At 43.0% G+C, this 26,298-nt stretch overlaps 2 protein-coding genes and 2 non-coding genes across 7 annotated transcripts in view; 3 read left to right on the plus strand and 1 right to left on the minus strand.

Moving 5' to 3' along the window:
- Positions 1-26,298, minus strand: part of LOC139628289 (nuclear receptor ROR-alpha A-like) — a 55,471-nt gene that overhangs the window by 19,026 nt on the left and 10,147 nt on the right. For 2 of the 4 annotated variants that reach the window (XM_071489855.1, XM_071489854.1), the window contains exon 2: positions 3,927-3,959. In XM_071489855.1, coding sequence (XP_071345956.1) covers positions 3,927-3,959 — 33 coding nt within the window. Of the gene's footprint in view, positions 1-295; positions 3,887-3,926; positions 3,960-5,011; positions 7,513-26,298 lie in introns of those variants that run through there. The other 2 variants (XM_071489856.1, XM_071489857.1) reach the window with 2 other exon arrangements.
- gtf2a2 (general transcription factor IIA, 2) overlaps positions 9,912-26,298 on the plus strand; it is a 40,946-nt gene continuing 24,559 nt past the window's right edge. The window contains exon 1 of the mRNA XM_071489869.1: positions 9,912-9,921. The gene's annotated coding sequence lies outside the window, so the exon portion shown is untranslated. The remainder of the gene's footprint in view (positions 9,922-26,298) is intronic.
- On the plus strand, positions 13,659-13,731 carry trnav-uac (transfer RNA valine (anticodon UAC)). Its single transcript has one exon. It is a non-coding gene; the product is annotated as a tRNA-Val (tRNA).
- trnav-uac (transfer RNA valine (anticodon UAC)) lies at positions 14,814-14,886 on the plus strand. Its single transcript has one exon. It is a non-coding gene; the product is annotated as a tRNA-Val (tRNA).

Consider the following 26,298-nt stretch of genomic DNA (forward strand, 5'->3'; position numbering starts at 1 on the left):
TTCACCAGCACAGCCACAGCAAACAGTCTGAAGACAGCAAACGACCAGGGGGTCACTGAACACAAGGAAAACTCTGGCAAACACCAGCTCCTCTGAGGAGAAAACAGCGGGACAGAGACAGAGTGGAGCATCCTCCCAGACAACAAAACATCTTTGACTGAGCTCCAGTGAGAAAGAAAACTGACTTTAAAATGAAGATAATCAGCTACAAACAGCTTCAAGACGGATCAAAGAAACATACACAGTCAAAATAAAGAGACACACACACACACACACACACACACACACCTCTTACCTTTCATGGCAGAAATGACAAAATACATATTTATAATCCGGACTCATGGAGGAAACAGCAGCCGGAGGATCCTCGTGTGTATGTGATCAGCAGCAGCTCCTCTCTGCTCTGACATCCTGAGCTGCTGCTGCACAGCATGAGGATCCATGTGATGGTGACATCATCAGCCTGCCCCGCCCCTCCCTGTCCCTGCCCCTCCAATTGACACGTCTGTCAACCAATGAGAAGAAAGGGGCAGGGAAGAGACAGCTCTGATAGGCTGTGTGTGTGTGTGTGTGTGTGTGTGTGTATTGCTCATCCCTTTCATACTTTAAAAAAAATGTCTTAAAGAAAATTGACTTATTTCATTAAATGTGACTAAAGATTATGTTTATCTTCAAGGACCTTCAGCCCCTTTTTTTAAATTTTTACTTTTCTACCACATCAAACTTTTCTGCAGAGGAAACAGGATCTTCAATTGAACAGCATGTTTGTTTTCCCTTATTTAAACTCCAGACTTTTACGGGCTGACAGCAGCTGCAGTCTAGCGTGTTATGACTGAAGCAGTCAATGTACTTATAAAGTACAGCAGCATCTTAAAGGGACCAGGCTCGTGTTGACTGTTGTATTGTCCCTCTGCACATGGTCCAGAATGCAGCAGCACATCTGGTCTTTAGCCAGAAAACGTCAGATCACGTCACTCCACTGGCATCTTGTTGCTAAGTTGCGTGAGTTCAAATCACCGATCGACACCTGTTGGGCGCCGCTGGCTCAGCAGCCACCTACCTGAGCTCCCTGACGTCTGGTACAGGAAATCATAACGTTACGACAGACGTGTTTTAAGCTCAGTAAAAAATCCTCTGTAATGATTCATATTTAGTTTAACACATTCCACATAAAAACTGGTCTGAAGCCAATCTACTTTTACTTCCTGATTGAGAAAGCTGGATCAGGCCTTGGCCCCGCCCACCACCTGCTGGCTCCAGGTGTTCAGATGAAAGAGCAGAGAGCATCAAGATGGATAGGGCAGACGGACCAGAACCGTTAGCGTAGTTAGCATCTTTTATTTGTTTATGTTGTTTGTTAGCTTGTAACTGGCAGTGCCTGACACAGTGTTAGTGGTTATGCAATGCTAACTCTGGTTCTCTGTACTGACAAGGTTTTAGGTGTATTTAGCCCCGCCCCCTGTCCCCACAAGTTGACAGGATTGGTTCCTCAGGTTCTATGACGTATGAATCCCTGGCTGTCTGAATCTGTTTTTATTGGTTCACTGCAGTTCAAGGTGAGAATACTCAGTCGTGATTGGTGATTTTGAAATTTCATCAGTGCTCCCTCCCCTTCTGAGGGGACTGAGACACAGCAATGGACATCCCTGAAGTTGTATCGCAGTGTGTCTAAAAAAGTGAATATATTGTGGAAGGTTGTTTCTGTTTATAAGCTCTCAAATGAAACTGAGTTTGGTTCATATTTGAACCAAAAATACAGAAATACAGAAATATTCAAGAGTCAAATGTGTTTAGAAGAAGAAAAACTGTTGGTTTGTTTAAAGATTTCCTCATCAGGGCAGAGCAGCAACATGACGGACACATCATCACACAAACACACACAAAAAAACAAAACCACATGGCGTGTTTGTGCTGCCTCCCTCCTTCGCTTGCGGTTCGCAGAACAAACAGTTCAAAGAAACAAAGAGGGAGAGGAGACACTGAGCAGACATGAGGAGGAAAGAGGGAGGTGTGAAACAAGAGAGAAAACAACTAAAAGTAACCAAAGAGGAAGATAACACAGGACCACACGGCGAGTAAACACTGAGAGTTGCAGTTTCTGCAGAAATCTGACCACCAATCACATCCACCCACTCGCCCATCCAGACACACACATCTAAACATCACCAGCTGAGAACACCAGACACTTGATTTAACAGGCATTTTCTCAAAAAACCACAGTGGATTATATATGGATTAATTCTGGTTGTGCTTACTGACATTGAAGTGATTGTGTGTGGTACACGGTGCTCACGGCGCTCTGTCAAAATGTTTTAGTACGACTTTGGTAAACTACAAAGCCGCACCGCTTGCAGCATCACGGCTACCGTAGTCAGGAGCGTCGCGGAGTAATACATACTGTGCTTCACCATAATATTACAGTGTGTGTGTATAAGGACCTATAAGGAGTTATTGTGAATACGCTAACGTTTGATTTAGTGGTATCAGACTGTGGTTTTTTTACGTGTTACAACTGAACAAGGTTGGGAGTTATTGTGAACGCGTTTAATAAAGTTTGACTGACTTATCTGACTGTTTTGTTTCGCTTAATGCGCCTTATAGTCCGCTGCGCTTTACATATGAAAAAAGTTCGAAAATAGACCATTCATTGACAGAGCGCCTTATAATCCAGTGCGCCCTATAGTGCGGAAAATACGGTAATAAACTTTATATTTTTGAACCAGGACTTTCAGTATTTGGATTTTAATATTTTTAAGACTCCGTATTGACAGATAACCAATATTCAATGAAATCCTGATGAAAATCTAAAGGATTATAACTTTGAACCAGTTTTACTTTGGTTGACCTCCTGTTTCATTCCTCCACAATAACAGCAAGTCTTTAAGTGTCTCTCCTGCCCCATGTTACTTCTGTATATCAGGATAAAAAACACAGAACTTGCTTTACAAAATAAAGTTAAATAAGTCATATTTCAGCAGTAACTGAAAAGGACTGCAGAGCAGCTCGAGCTAACATCCCACTCTGCTTCATAAAACAAATCCCGACTGAACCGCGGAGCATCATTGAAAATGATTAAGCTCCCTGAAAACAGCCGGGGCAGAGTAAACATCAGAGTGAAGTCATTGAGGCTTCGGGTGAGAACGACTCCTGCCAGCAGAGAGAGGAAACTGAGGAGCAGCAGGAGCTTCATTCTTCCTCCAAATTGGCAGAACAGGAGGATGATTTACGCTTCGAATGGCTGGACGTCTGGCGGCGGAGCTCTCCGCCTGCCCTCATCACACCCAGTCAATAGATTCTCAGCAGCACGAGCTACGAGTTGTTTGGAAAATGCCTCCACAGCACCCACAGGATCAGAGTTCCTCCCTCCGATCATCCCAGGCACACGCGACTGCAGGAGGATCTCACATTCATTATCCATCCTTATCAGCTCTAATGAGAGGGACTCCACTCTGGCACACTCTGGTCCCCGGTCACACATTCATCCCCATCTATCCTGCACACTTACATGTTTTACACTGAAAACTGCCTCTAATGTGGAGAAAATAAACTTTCAGTACACTGCAGACACCAGAAGCTGCATTCAGAACTTACAGCTCAGGATAATCTACAGACCTCAGTGTGAACCATCTCCTCCCTCCTGAGCAGGTCCCCATCAAACATCTAATGTAGGTGAACACAGCTGGGACTAGTGGATCTGATGCCTCCAAACATCCAAAAACACCTCAACAATCCATCTGCTGACCAGTTATCAGACAAGTTAACAACCACTTTACTCTAAGATAAATGCGCCTGTCCAAGAGCAAAGGATTCTGGGAAGTCAGCCCAACCTGTGTCCTAAACAGATAAACCAGGAGCAGTGACGACGTGATTCAGCTCCTCACGCAGCGAACAGCTGGCGACACAGAGCAAAAAAACAGTGAACTTACATGTGTGCGTCTTCTTCACAGCAGCTGACAAACCTGCAAGACAGACAAGAGAGACACAAGTGTCAGCTGGTAGATCACGTGGAAAGTGCTGATGTTCCTGTTGTCGCTCATGGGGTTTTTCAGGTTATTGTGGATCTGAAGTGAAGCTGGATTTGACCCAGACGTAAGAAAAACATCATTCAAAACCCCAGAAATGATTTGTCACTTCACTAGAAACTAAAAATTTCAGCCTCTGAAGCGGAGACTTTCTCAACCACCGGTCCCCCACCTACAGCGCTTCCCTTCATAGGAAACTTAAAGCTCCACCCAGTCTAAAGGTAGATGTCCATGTGTTTGTGATTATAAAGCAGGTCTAGGTTCTATATTAATACTGTGAAAGTATCAAAGCCTCAGTCCAAAGAGAAATGCACACAGCCTGTATTCAGACACTGAGCCTTAAAACCAGCCGCCAGGACTTCTGGACCTCTTCTGAAGTCAACTGCCCCCCAAACCCCACCCACCTGGATCCACCATCCAAGTGTTTACCTGAAATCTGCTGTATTTTTATTGGATCACTCAGAAAACAGTCAGCCAATCAGAGGAGAGGCTCAGAGCTCAGAGGTACTTTAAACCAAAAATATATCTTATGGATATTAACACCTCAAGTACAACACTCAAAATCTCATCATACAATATGGGACCTTGAAGATGACATATGTACCCACACTGCTGGTAAATCTTTTTTTTTTGTATATATATATATATATATATATGTATAATAAATTTTGTTTGACTTTGGTAAAATCATGAAGATTTGAACTTCTGCTGCAGTGAAGCTGTTTCATCTTGAATATTGAAGTTAATCCACAGAGCATGCTTTGTTTTCCTCGCAAGACCATGACTTCATGACTCTATGACCACAGCAGTCAATGCCTCCTACACAGTGTGGGAAATGGGACCATTTCAGTACATGAGAAAGTCTGACGAAGACCAGTTCCATTCTTCATCAGCACTTAGATAACATCTCTAATGGAAGGAAACACAAGCCTGATGGAGATAAGTCAGCGACAGTGTCAGCATCTGACATCTGCAGATTTTTCTTTTACCTTTGTTAAAGCTCCTTCTTTGTAACTCCATCCTCCACGTTTCACAAACAGATGCCCGACGTTTGCACCACAATAAAATCACCTGAAGCGAGGGATATTTTGTGTTGACACACAGCAGCAGAGTGTGACGCAACTTGTCGTCTGTCTGTTCTCCGGAGGGCCGCACCGGGCGCACAGACGGTCCTGGGGCCAAAATCTGTCGGGGGGCCACAGTGATTCTCTCCTCTGGTGATGCTCCACTTGCTCAGCCCATCTGGACAAGGTCAGAGCGGGTGTGTGTGTGTGTGTATGTGTGTGTGTGGGTCTTTTTATGTGAGTCGAGCTGTTTTTCAGTCAGAGTCGTGTCTTAAACATTATCCTCCACGTTACTGGAACACAGGACTCTACCACATAAAGTAACGACCCACCAGATTTACAGGAGGTCTACAGGAGTAAGAAAATATTAGCATGCTTGAGTTTTGTGATATTATTTTTTTGTGATACTGTATTGATTCTCAAAAACAATTTTTAATTAATGGTTTACGTGCAGAGATTTTTGTCGGACAGTGGTCTACTTTGTGTTGTGTTTAAACCCCCGACCACTAGATGGCAGTGTTGTAGTTTATCTTCAGGGTGCACTGCTAACATTAGCATTAGCTGTATGGTAAAAGTACCAGGAAGGCTGACGTGTGGGTTGGTTTTCGCCTCCACAGTAAAAGGGCAGTGAGGAGATCAACAAGAGCCCTGCTGTTAGCGGGACGTGCTAAAATCAGATTCTCAGGGAACACAATGAAGCTAAGAGCTCTTTTAGCAGGACACCATTCTGATGTATGGCTAACGGCTAACGTTAAAGGTGTGGGTCCCTCTCAAGGCACTCTGGAAAAGTTACCACACTGAAGTTACCTACTTGTGCAACTAAAATAACTTAACTAGTACTTAATTTCATTTGCAAGGAAAGAGTTTTCCATTCATAGCCTATACTTGGGTGGCCCACCCAGCTAGATTAAGACCCGCCCATGTATAGTAAAACCCACCCTGATAGATTAAGACCTGCCCAGGTAGATTAAGACCCTCACTCTTGGTCACACACCCCCGAGCTGCTGTGCTGCAGTTACTGACTGGAGGTTTTGCTGTGAGTAGCTGCCTAGCTAGCGCCTACCAGTAGCCTGCATGTGAGGCATTTAGGAAACATCTGTAAATTGTAGCTGTAGAATAACCTGGATTACACTCCCCCGCCTCCAAACTACATGATGCCCTGCACGCACATCTGTCACCCCCTGTCCCGCCCACCACCACAACTAAACAGAAACATATGAGACAAGCAGCTGTTAGCTTTTTTTCCCAGCTCAGCTGTCTGAAAAGGATTTCAGACTTTTTCTTAAAATCCATTGTAACTGCAGTGAATTGGTTTGAAACAACAAGACTGTCAGTGCAGGGTGATCGGGATCAAAGCTACAGGTGACCAATGGTTTAACTCCATCACTCAGTCAGTCACTCAGTTAGTCAGCTGTTGCACTCAAGCCAAGAAGCTAACCCCTGTCTTTAATGGGTTTTTTTAATGGTAAGCAGCCAAAACCAGGTTCGTTAGAATTAAATAACATTTTAATTAGAGTACAGGATGAACTTTCAAAAGTACAAGAACAATGTTTCTTTATTTCATGTCATCTGGAGCAGATGCTAAGTTTTAGCCTGGGACCCGTTAGCTTTAGCCTCAGTCTTTTAATATGCCTCCGCGCTGGCGACCTTCAGGTTGTCCGTCTCATTTTTGATGCAATATCCTCAGTAACACCTTCAGGGAATGTCTCCAAATTTGGCACAAACATTTGTTTGGACTCAAGGATGAACTGATTAGACTTGGGTGGCCAAAGATCAAAGGTCAAGGTCAGTGTGACTGACAAAAGGTTAATATTTTATATGAATCTGGATAAACAGGGATGAAACCTGAAACTAGTCTGAGTGGCAGAGGGATATAACCACAAGGTATTTCTAGTTATATATATTAACTATAATTATTATCACGTATTTAACCATAATGTGCATATGTAAGATGGTTTAACAGGTTTCTCCATTCAAAATGACAGAAACGTCACAGAGTCAGCAGGAGATGGAGTTTTCGACCACTGACTAATTTAATGTTAATTAGCTTCAAATTTAGCTACTCTTCACATGTCAGCTGACAATCCCAACAGTGAGAAATGAAAAGCTGCTTGTGTTTATTTATGCATGGAATTAAAGTCCAATTGTTTCAAGGAATGGTGGACAAACTGTGACAATAAAATTCAAGTTGTAATAAGCTCCAAGTTTGTTTGTAAGTTTGCAAACACCCAACACTGTTGTCTCTCTGGAGGAGACAGTGTCGTTGCTGGAAATGTCAGAAAGTGGATAAAACTGTTGGGGATAAAAGTGATGTGTAAATATCTCAGAGGAGGTGAAGTGTCTATGACACTGAGTTTCCATCGGTAAAGATCCTGCTGCTGATGCAGCGTCACAACACAAACCCTCACTGAACCTGAGTTTGCTCCTGATGGTGTCAGATAACACTCTCACCTAAAGCTGATCTGATGTGCTTCCTGTCAGATGACTCAGAGCAAACGCTGAGTGCACTGTGGTGATACTGAGAAAGCAGCAACGTGCACCCGGCCACGTGCCCTGCTGAGCGAGAAGAGAAAAAAAGAGGTCAAAATAAATTATGTGGTTGATTTCGTTGATCAGTGAACGCTGACCTGGAAACAAACTCGATCTAACGTGGCTGCAAAAGCCCTCCTCAGCAGAAAAGCGCTCGCTGTGTTTCCAGGTCCGGTGGGCGCCGTCGTTTATCTGCTGCGACCTTTGACTGCCTCCGAAAATTAATCCTGCTTACACACACACACACACACACACTTCATATTTCACAGACATGATAACAGGCGCTGTCTTCCAGCACCTACAAGATTTATCATGGAATCTAGGCCAGATTAGAATATTCATTAGCTCTGCCCTTTTCAACTCCAGGATGCAGGAGGGGGAGGAGACACCGCTACTGCTCCAAAAAAACAAAACAAAAAAAAAGAGTATTTCAGGCTACAGTGACAAAATGATCTGAATCAACACAACAACCTGAGGAGAAGGGAAATTGTTTCCAGGGTTCCCATGCGTCCTGGAAAACCTGAAAAACCTGGACTGGAAAACAGTTGGAACCAGAACCCAGTTTTCCAGTCATGGAAAACACATGGAAAATGAGAGAAAAAGTAAAATGTCCTGGAACATATTGTGTTGTCCTGAAAAATTATTTCAACATTCTCCTATTTTCTGACGTTGGCATGGTTGTTAGCTTGTTAGCTTGTTTTGCTTGTAGTTAAAGGTTTAAGGATAGTTGGATAATAATAACTATGAAGGGTCAATACACTGAACAGGAGACTAACTGTATGTTAGTAAAAACACTCACATATTTTGCTAGCTAGCGAGTTAGCAAGTCAAACACCAGCTAAATACTCGCTAATGGCACATTTTACTATGTTAGCATCTTTGTTAGCGTCACTTCAAACCCAATGCTGTATTGTTCAGGTGAAACAGACCATAATATCACATGAAATGTTTACCTGTTGTAACTGTGGTTCACAGTGGGTGTGATTAACCTTGTTAAAGACTGTTACTAGTAAAGAGGCTAAAGTGAGATATACTGACCCAGCAGCAGTGAATAATCTGAACTAATTTAACGTTGAATCTACATTTAGCAAATAGCATTTGCATGTAGCATTAAGCTACATTTAGCAAATTTAAGTTCAGACTAGATTTGTCAGGAGGGAAAACTAAAACAATATAGTTATATGTTCAAGGCAGCCATGATGATGATAAATTAAAGTTCTTGCAATCAATTTGTTATAATTTCATTATTGATCAACCATGTAAGAGATATGCACTTATTTTAAATCAGACTTCCACAGATGAGATCATATCGGTGTATGACATGATTCTTGTCATATGAGCTGAAAATGTCCTGGAAAATGATCTGTAGAAAAGAGTGGGGACCAAAACAAATCGAGAGAACAGAAGCTGTGGACAAGGTGCCCAGAAGACCCCTTAGGTAATCCACTCGTGTCTGGGTACGCACACACTCGCTGTAATTGGAAGTGTGAGCTGCTAATTAAATTTATGTCATGACCCTCATGGTTAGCAGCTAACACAGCTAACAGTTTGTTATTTATTCAAACCTGCGGAGGAGGGCTGTATCTCTGGATTAAAGCTTTCACAGTGAAGATCTGAGAACCAGACTGTGAGCAGCAGATTCTGGTCCAGTTTCACAGCTGCATGAAAAACAGGCCACCTCATTACTGCAGATACAGATACAGATGCAACAGGTTTGTGTTTGTGAGTCCTGCATTTGCAGAAGCATAATGTCTGATGGCTTAAAACCGCTCTGTGATCAGCAGTGGGTGAAGTGCTCCTCTCTCCTCCTCCTCCTCCTCAGCCTGCCTCCTCCCTGCTCCGCTCTCAGCCTCTCTGCAGCCTGTCACAGATCACACACTGACACACTGACCCAGAACCTGCAGCTCACTTGCTGAAATATTCAGAGCTTCTCTGAGGAGAGGAGACGACTCTCTTGACTGAGGATTCACTGTGTGGGACATTTACAGTCTGACACACAGAGTCCGGAGAACAGGATGCATCAGACATGTTCAAACATCCTCACCCTCGATACGTTCAATACATTCACAATTTTCTGACATTTTATAAACATACAATAAATGATTAATTATTTAAAAACATTTAGACATCAATTGATGATTAAAATAATTGTTAGTTGCAGACTAAATTTCTCGTCTGAAGCTGTTTAATCAGAATGTATTGAGATGGTTGGGTGTTTCTGGTGCTTCGCTCTGCTCCATAATTCATCAGTAAGGCTGAGCAGAAAGCAGCGACATAAGGACACGAATGAGGGACGTGGAAGCGGCTTCCCCGTGAGGCCCGGCCGGCCCGGGACGTCCCGGTGGACGGAGGAGGGCATTAACAAGAAAAGCAGGCGAGTGGCGAGTTGAGCTGAAGACAAGAGCTCTGTGAGGCTCAGACAAGCAGCTTAGTCTGACAAAATGTATTTTTCAGTCAGCTGTCTACTTTACTTATGCATTTCACTTCCTGTCTCGACTCCATCTGGTTTCAATTTCAATTTGATGAAGTCTATTATCATCATTTCTGTCACTTGGAAGGTCCCAAAAAACACGACTGCATCTGTTTAAAACCACCAGCAGACAGCAGACAGTCGGTGTGTTGTGTTGTTTAGAGGACAAGGACACTCGCAGTAACAGCACCACCTCCCTGCAGCGTGTGGTTTATGTGCTTTTTACCTTGACAAGAAACTTCTAGAGGAAAACATGCAATCCTGAAAAGGTTTTTGCTTTTATTCTAATTTGACATTGTCATTTCTTTCAACTCCCCCCGCACAGTTCTGTTTTTTTTTCTTTCTTTTTTCCTTTTTTTATAATTTTACTGTCAAAAAACGGTTTTGGTCTCTAGAGCTAATTTCCAACTGTACGTACCTGTTTACATTTTATTAAACTTAAGTGACTTAAGTTATGCATAATTTTGGGTGTGGCCACTTTGAGTGACAGGTGGTAGCTAGGTGCTAGCTGTCTGACCTCTGTGTGTGCCAGACAATGTGACTCACTGCTGGTTAATTGACTGACACAACACGGGAAAGCCTGTGCTCCTGGCGCTAATTAGCATGTATCAGTATCTTGGCTTGTTAGCTTAGCACATTCACTCGCTAATTAGGCAGCAAAATGAATTAGCCTTGGGTTAGCCTTCCAGTGAGACGCCCAGCTGTGCTAACGATGCTAATGGGGAGCATATACAGCCATTAAACCAACATGATCAGAAGTCTCAGCTCCACACATGCCCCGCTCTTTGCTCATTTTTGGATTAGGCGGGAGGTAGGCGGAGTCAGGCACCCACCTATGGGTGACATCATGAGGGCTACGTCCATCTCCATATACAGTCAATGGGTCACACTGACGTGGTGAATGTGATGCATAATCCTGATGAAGGTGTCACATTGTTCCACTGATGACAAGAAAGATGTTACGCTGATGTCAACAACCCAGGTTTCAAAATACTTTTTTTTTTAAAATCATCTTTTCTTGTTTCAGGTTTGTCAGACGTCAAAGGTTCAACAGTGTGTTTCTGTATGAAGCACAGGATGTTAACAGACCTCCACAGGGCGCCTCTGAGGCCTGATCCGAATTCAAGACCTGTCTGCAGGCCTGCAGACAGGCTGTGAACTGAAGCTCCGGCTGTGTCAGGTGTCAGTCTGCTCGCTGACAAAGAGTTTAGTCCTCCAGGCTGCAGCAGCTACAGCCGGCGCCGTCGAAAAACTGCTGTCGCCGCCGCTTCACTTCATCTGAAATCTTGTTTTAAAGCTCAGACGACAGAGATGGAGAGAATCTGTCTCTGTCTCCCTCAGAGCCTCGGCTCCCGTGTCTTATAATTGTTCAGAGTGCGCAGCTCCTCGCGCCAATTATAGCGCATTAGCAGCAGCCGCCAAAGTCATTTCACCACTGCTCATCAGGGAGCTCAAAACAAAAAGAAAAAAAAGAGACACTCGATGCCTTCAGTCGCCCCACAGCATCAGATGAACTGAGGATTTAAGATGGTGGAGATAAAACGAGATTTAAGGATTAGACAGAGATGAGTGTGAACTCTCAGTGACTTGTTTCAAATTGACAGAGGAGGTGAGTAACTGAGGTCGACAGAGTCTTCTTTAGAAACGCAACACGGGGAGAGATGTGCACATTAAAACACGAGAAAGGCTGCAGATGTTGATTATCTGGCTTTACTGAGGATTGAACCCAGGACCTTCTGCGTGTAAAGCAGACATGATGACCCCTGAGAAACCAAAAAAAAAAAGAGTAAGTAAACTGAATCTTTAAACTCGCCAAGAGGAAAGAAAATGTGTTGAACCAATGTGGAACTTTAAAGGTCTTTTAATCTGTATTCTACAGCTGTGAAGATGTCCAGTGTCTGGAGGTGAAGTTCATCAGGTAATATAGAGTGCAATGCGCACACACACACACACACACACACACACCTTAGTTACACACAGAGCTACTGGTAGTTTGCTTCCTGTCTAACCGCAGTAACGTTCGCTGACACATTAAAGAGTAGGAGCTTATCGCCAGCAGCCAAACACAACTGACATGCTGCTGTTGCAACTGAAGCACTGAGCGCTGCAGGTATATGAGCAGGGGGAAGTACCGCTGAGCGAACGCACACACGTCACACAGACAGAAAGTCTGCGGTGGCTGAAAGCCACCCCCCCCTCCGCTTTTATCTTGGAGAGAGCTGCAGGCTGCAGGACTGACACAGGTTGAACCTGCTGCCACAGAGGGTGGCCGCGTTATAGCATAGAAAAAAAAAAAATACTGCACCTCAGTTTTCATTAAAGGTCCCATGTTGTCATCTTTTTTGTGGTTATATTTGTGGTTTTAAGAACCAAAAACCATCTCAGTGTAGTTTTACATCTCCTCTCTCAGGCTTCTCTCTGGAGCTCTAGTAACAACAGGTCAGTCAGCCAATCAGAAGAGAGGATCTGAGCCTCTCTTCTGATTGGCTGACTGTTTTCTGAGTGATCCAATAAAAATATAGCAGATTTCAGGTAAACAATCAGAGAATCCAAAATCTGCGAGGTTGGGTGGTGGGTCCAGGTGGGCGGGGCTTGGTGCATGGCTGAGGGTGGTGACTGCTTTGTTGTGACATCACAAAGTTGCAGAAGTCCTGACGGCTGGTTTTAAGGCTCAGTTTCTGAATACAGGCTGTGTGCATTTCTCTGTGGACTGAGGCTTTGATACTTTCACAGTATTAATATAGAACCTAGACCTGCTTTATAATCACAAACACATGGACATCCACCTTTAGACTGTGTGGAGCTTTAAAAACCTTTGGCCTATATGGACCTTTGATAGGAAAAAAATAGTTTTAACACAACTTAAAATCTGTTTCTTAGACTCTGCAGCAGTCACTCAGTGATACAACTTCATCTGTCTTTCTCACCAGCCCTTTAGCCACAGCTCCACACACACACACACACACACAGATCATCCCCTCCCCATGCATATTAAATATATTAAATAGATGGTTTGAGCCTCTCGGTGCTCCACTTGGACTTCATACTGAGAGAAAACATGCTGCTCAGCCTTCTGTACCCCCTAACACACACACACACACACACACACACACACACACACACACACACACACACACACACTCATACACACACACACAAACTCCATCCCCTTCCCGCCCTCAGGGCCCCCCCATATGGACCCCGATGGATGAGCCTTTTCAAAGCTGCTCGCACAGACGTGAGCAGACAGCCCTGCACATGGCACACAGCAGATAAGAAACAGTGATGATACAGAACAGTGCCGCTCAGATGAATGTTGAGACGCAGGTCTGGCAGGAATAAAGCTGCAGATTCACATCCAGTCTGGATCTAAGACGCTGGTTCGTCTTCTCTACAAAAAAAGATATTTCATGAGGGTTAAACAAGTTCCTACTTTGAGAACACACACACACACACAGAGGGGGACCAGGGTGATGCTAACTTCAGGGTTGGCCTACATCATCCCTACATCACGCTTTCCCTTTCATCAGGTGTCTGAGGCTGTGTCTGGTTTCCATGGATATAGTATTATGTGGTTCCATAGTGTAGTGGTCATCATGTCTGCTTTACATGCAGAAGGTCTTGGGTTCAATCTCCACTGGAATCTCCCCTATCTCTATGATTAATTAAAAAGGCTTGAAGCACAGTTATGTGGGGCACATTTTGAGTTCAGTGTTTTTACCTTGGGGGTTGTCAGAACTGCTCATACAGAAACACAGAAGGGAAAAAAAAACATCCCCTAACATTTTTCTGCATGTTTATCATGTGATGACTGAACAGTTACCACGGCAACACAGGGCGAGAGGTCTGTTCACCGTGTCTCTGTGAGCAGGTGAGAATACATCGACAAAGTAGTGATAACTGAGGGGTTTACTCAATCCTGACGAGACCTCTGTGTGTGTGTGTGTGTGTGTGCGTGAGTATGTGTTATCTCCGCACTAACTGTGTTCTTCAGACAGATGAGGTGCTGAGGGACTGAAGATACACAGACTGTGAAGGTGTGTGTGTGTGTGTGTGTGTGTGAGTCTTGTCTTGTCGCAGCGTTTTGTATTTTTCACTCTGACTTTCGGGAAAGGAATTCCATTTATGTATTTATGTTTCATTACAAGAAAACTCAGCGCACTTCTGTTTTTCAATCCACAGACAAACACCAACCAGTTTAAATGTAAAACTTGACACAAGAATATGATGAATCCTGACTGAAAAAAATGTCAGTGCAGGAGTTTATGTATTGTGCATATTGTATCATAACTTCTAGACCGTTTTCTTCCTGTGCATATAAATGTCTAAAAACTCAAATTTGCATCTATTGGCATTTGACATTTTTGCAGCTTTACCTGCAAAACAACCACAAAGAGACGCGCGATGACACAGACAGGCAGACGAGGTTTTCAGCCTCCAGACACCGGGGGATGTAGCGGAGCGATAACTGCAGTAAATCAAAGACCAGTCACCTCAGTCTGTTTGAAAAGGGGAAACTGTAGCTGGACCCTCGAAGCTTTCAGAGGCTTCATGCTGTTTCCAGGCTAATGTGGCAAATGAGCAGCGATTCCTCAGCCACATTACCTTCTGGAAAAATCCCTGTCTTAACTTTAACATTGAATATACAATTTCTTTGCTGTTGGTAAAATACTTCAACCTGTCGTTCCCATTTATACCCAGATTATATCATAAATTTCCACACACAATGGTTCCATAGTGTAGTGGTCATCACATCTGCTTTACACGCAGAAGGTCCTGGGTTCGATCCCCAGTGGAACCACAGTGAAAAACACTGACTTGATGCAGGATTTGTTGTAAATTGGTTTTTTTTTTTTTTTTTTTTAATTAATTAAGGATTTTATGTTTCAACAAATATCATTGCTGCAAAATTACAAAAAAAATCTTTAAAACTTAATCAATATCACAGTGAATACTTATGTGCTAATTTGCTTAGTTGCTGTAATTAATTACGATGAGGTATTTGGTGAACAGCATCTACCATCAGAATCTGTTACTGGCCCCAGAGAGCTCAACCCACTGTGGCTGAAGAAAACGCACACAAACAGACAAATCACAACCACATACAGAAACACACACTGCAAGTAGCACAGATGGCAGAAGTGTTTCCAGGGGGGACGGCTGTGAGTATTTGCAGAGTAATTGAGTTTTACTTGTTAACCTCTTGTAAACTGTTATTTTCATACTTTTAATTTAACCCTGTTTACTTTGTTTGCTTTGTTTTATGATTTTATTTTGTGCTACATGCTTTGTATGAAAAGTGCTATATAAATAAAGAGTGTATATTGTATTGTTGATCGAATCTCTTTCACTTTGTGGACTGATGTTGTCAAAATTTGTGTTATGTGCAGCCCGAAACATGAGGAAGCAATGGATTCTGAGATATATTAGGGAATAAACATCAACTTACAGCACATCTTTGCAGCTTGTAAATCTTATGTAAAATTAAACTCTAAAACCCAGATATTTAAATCTGAAGTAAGAGATTTTTTTTTTCCCTCAGTGGGGCAAGAACAACTCAACAACAAGCTGACAGACGCACAACACTGACTCACACTTCTGTCAGAGCAGCAGCCCTCTGGAGCACACCACCTATGGGAATAAGGAGCTGCATAAACAAGCTAGTAGAGGAGTTAAGGTTGTTTTACTCTTTTTTTCATTCAGCTGCGTTACTTGCACGGTCGTATTATTTACACCAGGAATGAAGCAGAAATAATTAAAAGGCTAGTTTGTTCAAATAAATCGAATCATCTTGCTTGTAGACGTCTCCTCGTATCCTTCTATTAAGGAAAAACACATGATTTGATCAGTTTTAGCTGCAGCTTATTATGTGTTGTGTGTATGTTTGTGTGTCTGCTGCTTTGGTTTTTCCATCTTTCAGCCTCCTCTGGCACCACAAATCAGCACCACTCTGTGTAATAAACAGGGGAAATGAATTTAACATGCACTGAATGGAGCCTCCCTTGCACCCATCTTTTCAATTTTCTGGGGGGCCGTCGGGCTGAGTTTAAGAGCTCTAAACTGGTAGACGATAAGTTAATCCTTTTATCCGTATCATTGCCGCGGGGCGACCGAAATAAACGCTGAAACGGGGAGTTGGGAGGAATCTGGTGAAAGAGGAAAGTCTGAGAGCTGCAAGAGGAAGGAAGAGGAAAATACAGCAGAGAAGGAATTAATAAAGAAAAGACTAAATGTGGCTTCTGTGTGGAGGACCGACTGTGCTAACTGTACAGGGCCGAGGAGAGCAGCAGCAACACTGGTGAGACTGGAGGTTCAAGTCACACTGAGCTCCAGGTCTGACACAGTGGAGAACAGGCTTCAGCTCAGGGAGGAAGTTGTGTCAAAGCGTCTCAATGTCACAGCTTTCATCTCCAACATCTGGTTCAAATATAGAGCTGAAAACCACCAAAGTGGAAAACGTGGATCTGAAAAATGTGACTTCAAACTGGGTAAAAGTCAATTCTGAGCTTCTGTCAGACAAACACAACACGTGTTTGTTCATTGTGTGTTGTTTTCTAATTGCCAACGCAAACTTGTTGGTTATTTGATTGTTGGTGAGTTTTGGAAGGAGGTCGTTTAGGGTCGAGGTTCCTACACACATCAACACTGGTTTTTAAAGGGCCTACCTGTAGCTATTAGCTATATCTCTAATTCTAACTTAAACCTGTAATAAAATCTACATGAATGATTTAAGTTGTGCTTTAATATGGGAAAATGATGTTTGCTGTTGTAATAAAACTTTCCAGATAGAATGAAGCTTCCTACATTAGCATTAGCCCCTCATTCATTTAAAATGGAGCCACTGGGCCATAAGCCAAAAAAACAGGCTCAACTTTTACTGCAACGCAACACAACGTCTGCAAAGTGCTGTGTTGCCAAGGCAGAGCATTACACTTCCTTCGTGCCCTTGAGCAACGAGCTGAAAGCTGAAAGCTGCAAGCACCAGTTTTTGACTGAATGAACATAAACCAGCTCACACTCTCAGTCTGACAGTGTTGTCTGTTCCTGCCTGCATCCTAAAATAAACCTGTGTCTGTGAGTGAGCAGGTGTGACAGCCGTTCATTCATCCTGTTGGTACAGGCGACTCTCACCTGAGCAGCAGCAGCAGCAGCAGAGAGGCTGAATAAATCACTGCAGTGTCTCCAGACATCCAGGAGCTAAAAACGGGATGGCGGAGACAGAGAGAGAGGCCGGATCCTCATCCCTGAGGAGGCTCCTGAAACCTCTGAAATATCTCTGCAGGCTGCAGCTCTCCCAGCTCTGCAGAGAAAAATGTCTCTGCCTCAATAAATGACCCCGAACAACATCCCTGCACACCCCCCCCACCCCCCCACCCACACACACAAACACACACACAAACACACACACACACACACACACACACAGTCAGTCTCATCCCTCCCCCCATAATATAGTATTAACACTATGAAATGACCAGGATCAGCTGATGACCTGAGGACATTTATCAGACGTCATTCAGCTCCCTCTGGAGAAATGGATGAAATGCAGGGAGAAGTGCTGCGAATAAAGTCACTTTATTGTCTGCAATGGACTTCTCATGATGATATTCATAACTCAGAATACTTTTATTTATATTTTTTTTATTTGTGGCCCCTTATGGACTAAAGTAATATAAATAATCGAGGACTTCTAGACCGCCGCAAAGGTAGGAAGTCATGGCTTTGCTGGTTTTTGATGCTGGTAAACATTAATAAATTATGTTTATGTGTTTATGGTTAGTGCAAAATGAACTGAATATTTAAATTCTGGAGACTCAAACAAATCTAACGAGGTATAACATGTCAATATAGACAAAAGTTAAAGCATTTACACCTCTATAAAAATTTCATTAAAAACTTTCGTACTCAGGTCTGTAAAAAAATTTAAAAGCAAAAAAAGACTAGAACTGTGGACTCCCACAAAGTCGGCCCCCACACCACGACAATCAACGAGCAACTGCTACGACATGTACATTTTTGGTATCCCCTATTGTCCGATTTGTGCCAAATTTAATAGAGAGAATGTGAATGACCTTCCAAAGGAGTATATAAAGTTTCATGTCAGTAGCATTTTCTTCGACAAAGATTTGCATGTGTTTTTTAGGTTGTCAAAAATTTAGTTTGCACATAACTTGGGAAAAAAAATTGCAAAAACTGTTTTGATAACTTTTAATCAGGCTCATGTGGAGATGTTATGTGCAAATTTTTAGGCAGATCAGGCTTAAACTGTAGGAGGAGTTCGAAAAAGTAACTTATGTCTATGTCGTATGATTCAGCCCCATTCAGGGAATGCAATGATTTACGTTTTTTGAACTTACCACCAAAAACGTGGGAGTTATAAGGCAAAATGCGTTTACCTTGATTATGGTGCCCCTGGTGGCACACAGATGTAACTTCTGTTATGTAAGGTCTCTGTATCAGTCTACAGGTACTTTATGAATTTTATATCTCTCAGATGAATATCTCAGGCGAATTAAATAGTTTGTATTTTATCCTGTAATAAGCCCCACTTTGACCAATCATAACCCCCTTTGGTGCATGGCCTCAGGTCGGTCTCAAGATTAAACGTGCCAAGGTTCAAGCTGATCGGTCAAAAACTGTAGGAGGAGTTCAAAAAAGTAGGTTTTTGAATATTTCACAATTTAGCGAAAAAGAAATTGTCAGGGGGAAAAGGGTGTGGCCTAGCTCAATTCAGGTAACTGGAGGATTCTGAACGTGTGACATACAATTTGGGAGTTACGGGCCAGCCCCTGTACCTTCCCTGTGAAAAGCACCATCCTACCTTGAACAGTTTAGGCTGTGCAAACCCTTTTAGTGGCAGAAAAGTAAAATATATATATATATAAATATATAAGAGAGAGAATAAAAATCTGAACAATTACAACAGGGTTCACAGCTCCGGTGGTACTGGTACTGGCCCACCGCGGGCTTGGAACCCTAAAAATGCAATGCTCTGTCAGTGTTGGCAGATGAATCTTCCTAATAATTGAAAAGTGATAAATGCAGCTAAAACACATCATGGCAACAGGACGTAACGAACCCCTGCTAATTTCTCAAATAATAGGAAATGATAAACAGTAATTTACTACTGACTTCCCTCCTCTGTATGTGGCTCTCAGCTCTGAGCTGATTGGTTCCTACTGAAGACATGAATCTTTAAAAACTCCACAAAAATATAGAGATTAATTTTACAAGGGGGAAAAACAAAAAGTGCATTTGTTGGGGACTATTTTCAGCAGGGGATTAATCCACGTTTGGCGATGTAGTGTGTGTTCGGAGCAGCAGGACAGTTGACCAACAGTGTGATGTTATGTGGGGAGGTGGGGGTGGTGGTGGTTGTGTTGGGGGTTTTGACATTAATATCTCCCTGGGGTCGGGCCGGATCCAGGGTGGAGCTGTAGCAGCAGCAGGAGCTCCGACGCATCTTTATCTTCATCGACCGAGCTGCAGCTCGCCAGGCCAGGTGAGATCCATCATGGCTATTATTACCTGAGGCTCCGCACTGCATCCATCACACACACACACATGCATATACGCAGTGTGAGTATATTTTGTCTTTGTCTCTTTTTCACACAGCTCTTTACTTTATCATGCACACACACACACACACACACACACATCGTTACCTGCCTGAAGGTCTTTGCTTTGTGTTTCCCTCCTGTTTGTCTGTCAGTTTGCGTTTACCTTCCTCTGAGCTGACGTTGTGTAACAGTCAAGCATGAGTCTGTTGTGTCATTAAACGTATGAGCTCCTGCAGCTGCGAGCGCTGATGTGGACGTCCATTGCGGCAGGAGGTCCCACACAGTCTGATTAACTCCCGCTCCGCTCCTCATCCTCGGCTCAGGATGAAGCTGGGCTTGCAGGAGACCCAGTCCGTCTAATGAACGAACAGGCTGTTGGTTCTACCGCCACAGGAGGTCGACGATGGAGACAGCGGGAAAGGGGAGGCTGGTGTTAGTCAAGGACTCCAGTTATTTAACACACAGGCTAAACACAAAGCCTGAGCACAACGAGAGCAGAACCAGAGAGAGCTGAGAGAGCAGAAATCACACCAACGTCACAAGTCGACCTCAAACTGTAAGAAAAGAGAATTCTTCTGAAAATTAAACAGACATATAAAACATTCAGGATCCATCCAGTCTAAAGGCAGATGTCCATGTGTTTGTGATTATAAAGCAGGTCTAGGTTCTATATTAATACTGTGAAAGTATCAAAGCCTCAGTCCACAGAGAAATGCACACAGCCTGTATTCAGAAACTGAGCCTTAAAACCAGCCGTCAGGACTTCTGGAACTTTGTGATGTCACAACAAGGCAGTCACCGCCCACCTGGACCCACCATCAAAACTTGCAGGATTTGGTTTCTCTGAGTGTTTACCTGAAATCCACTATCTTTTTATTGGATCACTCAGAAAACGGTCAGCCAATCAGAAGAGAGGCTCAGATCCTCTCTTCTGATTGGCTGACTGACCTGTTGTTACTAGAGCTCCAGAGAGAAGCCTGAGAGAGGAGATGTAAAACTACACTCTGATGGTTTTTGGTTCTTAAAACCACAAATATATCTTCTGATGGAGATCAACACTTCAAATAAAACACAGAAGAAGAGTAAAATATGGGACCTTTAATAAAATAGAGTTGCCATTAAAATCTTCTTGGTTACATTTTTATGTTCAGGATGACTGACCTGCTTCCTTTTTGTTCTATAGTTTGTCTATAGTTTACATACATGCTGTATGTCCTGATGCTGTTTGTGGTGCGCTCTACAAACAGCTCTGAGGGTTTGAGTTACATCAAGGTTTCATCAGCCAGATATCACAGACCAACAGTACAAACAAAGCTCCATCAGGAGGCTGAACACAGTGTTTGGTTCGCCTGCCTCTGCATCACCGAACTGTCAGAGGAAAATCAAAGGCCGAAATATTTTCTGTTCAACACCAGCCAAAGAAAAGAAAAAAAACAACAAATAAAAAAATAAATAAAGCCCAGTCAGATGAATCAAACGCAGCTAAATCCCATTAGAGAATCAGAATCTGGAGCCAGACACACAACAGCAGCAGTAGCACAGACTGGAAATCCAGGATCTGAACCGAGGAGGAAACTAAACTGTTACCACTGTTTACAGGCCGTGGTAGGTTTCCACAAGCGTCTCACAAATTTACGTTTTCAGCAAAATACACATGAACATATTGAACACATTGATATTCTCACCTGAGATGCTTCAACTAGGATCCGTACCATAACATGCATCCCTGAGTGAATCTCTTTACAAAAGCACTCAGACCTGTCGTCTCCGGGACTCATTATCAACTCAAATCTTCTTGAGGAAGCTCGGCAGGTTTTAGTCCATCTGTGTTTATGCTCATTTTCAATCTGCAAATACCTGAGAATCTGGTTTATGTGTATTCACACGTGGAAACAAACATTTTCTTTGGCAGATTTACTTAAAATCCTGTTAAAACTGGGGCAATTATTTCTTATACACACAACAACATTGGTTTTAATGGACACTATGATTGAGCCAATTGCAAGTTGTCTTCATGTCAAATCAAAAACAGTGTCCTTCACTCCCACTGTCACCCAAACACTTCGTGGAACATCTACCATCTCCTGTGAGAAATGTGTAACTTCTCTGTGCTCGTTTCCTTTAAATCACAGCAGATTTATACTGATTTTCTCAGAGGACGTCTTGATTGTAAAATAATGTTTTAAAGTTCTTCATGTTTACACAGCCTGAGTGATAACATCAAGTGCGTTAGATTCAGGGCGACAGTGTGCGCTGGATTCATCGTCCTGGCTCTCACCTCCTGACGGCGAGGTGGGTGGAGTGTGACCTTTCACCTGCTCGGTCTGTTGGGAGCAGATGGAGGAGGAGAGGCTTCGTCACCTCTTCGTCTTCGAGCTGTTAAACACACAGAGGTTACGAAACCAGGAACCAGACAGTGGATACATAACATTCATCTGTCAGGGAATCTGTCATCCAGACGTTCAGGACATGTTTGATAAAGGCTTCATATCCACTATTTAATATCTCGAAATATCACAATACATAATATTGTGGGGGGAGGAGAAGGTTATAAAATAATTATACTGTTGTGTAATATGCATCAGCTGTTTTTTAAAAAATACATGATTATAATACTGTATTTAGTTTATTGCTTTTTTCTCAATATGAAAAATATTGCGTACTGATGTGAGCATCACAGACTCACTAATTAATCTACTAATACATTTCCTCATTAATTCCATGATTTATTAGATGTTAAAGTATCACTAAGTAACTTTTGCTGTCGTGGCGAAAGCGCCCTCTGCAGCCACAGTTGAAATGGTTAAAAAAATAAAATAAAATCAACTGTTTCACTGTGTTAATGTCCATATGATGTTTTTATAAAATACAAATAATCAGTCAAGACCATGTTTCCATCTTGAACTGCACTGAACCAATGACAGTCTCATAAAAACAGATTCAGACAGTCAGGGATTCATACGTCATAGAACCTGAGGAACCAATCCTGTCCATGGGGGGCGGGGCTAAATACACCCGAAACCTTGTCAGTACAGAGAGCCAGAGTTAGCATTAGCACAACCACTAACACTGTGTCAACCGCTGCCAGTTACAAGCTAGCAAACAACATAAACAAATAAAAGATGCTACCTGTGCTAACGGTTCTGATCTGTCTGCTAGTCTCTGATTCTGGTCTCAACAGACTCCTCATCTGAGTCTCGGTCTTCATCCTCTCTGCTCTTTCACCTGGAGACCTGGAGCCAGCAGGTGGTGGGCGGGGCCAAGGCCTGATCCAGGTGTCTCAATCAGGAAGTCAGAGTAGATCAGCTTCAGACCAGTTTTTAAAACATGTTCAAAACACGTCTGGAGGAAGTTTAAATGTTCTGACTCTGTGCTACACAGCTCCAGCCCTCACTGAGAACCTTATGCCTTAAGCCTATGACGTTTTCAGATTTACACACATCTGTATTCAGGCTGATGTTAGTCTGGTTTTAGCAGCAGTTAGAGCTGGAGGAAGGTGTGGCAGCCTATGAAAAACTGCTCTCAGCGTAGGTTTTATTTTATGCAGAGCAGAAACTTCGACAGCAGTTTTTTGTTTGAAAGGAGTTTGTGCAGCGTTCAGGCCTTTACTCTCAGACTCCTACAGTCCTACGCACCAGAGCTTCGAGTCTAAACTTTTAGAGAAGTCAGACGTGGATCCAGCACAGAAATCACACGGTAATGAAAATAAAGTGAGAGAGAACTAATCCCCGCAGTTAGAAATTGGAGGAGCGGTGATATAACCCACAGGTTGTTACACAACACGCTCTCAAAATTCAAAATGAATCGAGGGCCATTCAAAGACCACCTCTGTGTGTGTTTCTGTGTGTGTTTCTGCTGTATAACGTAGTGTTTTATTAAGCAACGCAGAGCAGAGCAGCCTCATGAGAAAGCCTTCTACTTATGAACATGGATGGAAGAAGCTTCCTGCTTCAAGATAATGAAAGATAATGAAGCATCTCAGTGAGAGAGCGACAAAGAGGAGGCAAAGAAAAAAGACAGGTCCTAATAGTGATGCCAGAAGAGGAAAAACAAGAGTTCTGGTTTTGGAGAAAGGAAGAAATAAGGTTCCTTATTTGTTCTACTGGGGAACAAGGAGAGGAGACACTCCAGAGTTAGGATGCAAGGCAGGAGGAGGGTTGTTTGTTGAGCTGTGCTGGAAAGTAATTAGGTACAATTTTAGTAGATGTATGTTGCCTGAGCATTTTTACTTTATAGCACTTTGTCTTTTTGCTGCACAACAGAGGGAAATATTCCACTAGACGTCCTGCAGAGGCGGCCTCAGTTCGGTTCAATGCACCATGTTGGCTGAAAACTGTTTGTGCCAATTCATTTTGAAAGAGCAGTGGCCAATGAGGGAAACTCCAACTATGTCACATGAGATTTAGCTGAACAACGGTGGAATTATGATCACTCAGTCAGTCAGCAACATCCATTTATCTGGTGACCCTTTGAAGGGACCTGATCCCCAGGTTGGGAACCACTGAACTGGGGCCATCATTAATACTTTTATTTCTGATACTTATCAGAAATAAAAGATAATAATTCTGTAATTTAACTAATGTAGGACCTTGAATGCAGGACTAATGGGATATTTTTAGGAAGTATGGAAGAATGAAGTGTCCTCATTGGGACACATGGACCAAGGATTCTGGAAGAAGATTCCTTCTTAGGGAGGAAGGAAAAATGTAGGAAAGGTGAAACACCCTAAAGAGGAAGGAAGGAAAAGGATTCCTTCTTTGGGAGAAAGGAAAACAGGATGCAAGTAACAAGGAAGCTTCAAAAGTAGAAGGAGATTCCTACTCGACAGCACGATGCAAGGAGTTGGAAGCTTCTACCATTCGAAGGGAGGAAGGATAAAGATTTTTTTATTGAGAGGAATGAACAGAGGGAAAAGGAAGCATTAATGTGAGGAAGCAAGGAAAGAGGGAGCATCTTGCAGATGGGGATAAAGGAGCCTTCTGTTTAGGGAGTAGGCTGTAGGAAGCTGTTTAATTAGGAACATATGAAGAGTGATGTATACTAGTTAGGACACTGTGGAGAAAGAAGCATCCTAGTTACAGAACAAGGAAGTAGAAACCTCCAGTTTAGGGAGCAAGAGAAGGGGGTGATTCCTTATTTAAAATGGAAGGATGAAGGATACTTCTTAATTAGGAAACAAGAAAGGAGGAAGTAGGAAGAAAGAAGCATCCTTGTTGCCGAGCGAGGAAGACGGATGCTGCCAAGTTCAAATCACCTGGACAAAAACCAGATGAAAGCAAAACTCCCTGTACTTTCTCCTGGGAGCTGTGCAGCTAAAGCTAACACTGAGGACCTCATTTACCTCCAATTCACCCCCCAACCCCCCAACCCTCAACCTCCACACTGAACCCTTCCCCCCCGAGTTAATTTGCTCGTCCAAGCAGGAGGCGAGCGGCCAATCTGACATTTAACTTGTGCAGTAGGGAAGAGGTGACGCCCATAATATTAACACAGACACACACACATGTTCTAAACATCTGCACGTTTTTACATCAGCTGATGTGAATGATGAGCTCCAACACCTGATAGTGGAATTCAAATGGGTTTGGAAAAGTCAGCCTCCCACTCACATGTGGCTGAGAGATAACACACACTGGACTGTGTGTGTGTGTGTGTGTGTGTGTGTGTGTGTGTCACAGTCCCTCAGGAGAAACATAACACTCAGGATTTGACCGCTGACAGGTTGTTGTTGAGTTTGAGTTTCTTGCCTCAGTTTAGGTCACTCTGGTTTCCAACTTCCATTAAACGCATCACTCCATGACTTTTATCTTTCATCCTGTTTGAGCTGCAGACAGTTCTTCTTCCCTCGCTGGTACTGGCTGAGTTTCCTCCTTCCTTCTCCCAGATTAGGAAACTCTTCATCCTCACGTCAGGATTGAGGACTCTTCCTCCTCTCCTTCACTAGGAAGCTTCCTTCTTCCATAAGCTGACACCACTGATCTTAGCTGGTTTTATCATCAACCTCAAACTGTCTGAGAAATTAAAAAATAATCTGAATTTGTTGTTTTTCTTCCCAAATTCAAATGATTTTGTGTCTGGGAGGAAAAACTCATGATCTGAGGTTCATTACAGAGAAAATCGCACTTGCAAACTTCTGTCACCTGAGGACAACACGTCCCCGCTGTCCTTTAAAATAGCTCCGCAGCATGTTTTCACTTTGTGCTATCAATCATTTTGTCTGCAGTCGCAGGGTTTTCTCCCTAAATATCTCGTCTGGAAGCAGAAATGAATCAATATAGAGAGAAAGTGCGGAGCTCCTGAGGGCGAACGAGTGAGATGAAGAGGAGAAAAAAAAAACTCCTCCAGCAAAGTGAGACATCACTTTCACTTCAACTTCGGTTTAACTTTGCTCAAAGTTACACAAGATGGATCCGCCATCAAGAGCTGATCCATCACAACGACCTCCTCAGAAAAATTATTATACAAAGATAACACAGTGTGTGTGTGTGTGTGTGTGTGTGTGTGTGTGTATGTGTCAGGTCAGTCTAAGAATACCAGCTCAGGCCGACCCACCACTGTAAAAGATGGGAGAAAATTCTTCATCGATCACCGGCTGCTCAGACACGGCCGCCTCCGCTCTCCTTCACGGAGACTCTGAAGGACGAGCGTCGGTC

The sequence above is a fragment of the Trachinotus anak genome, unplaced genomic scaffold (assembly GCF_046630095.1).
Source record: "Trachinotus anak isolate AG129_WGS33_773 ecotype Australia unplaced genomic scaffold, CSIRO_AGI_Tana_v1 ptg000011l, whole genome shotgun sequence".
NCBI lineage: Eukaryota > Metazoa > Chordata > Actinopteri > Carangiformes > Carangidae > Trachinotus > Trachinotus anak.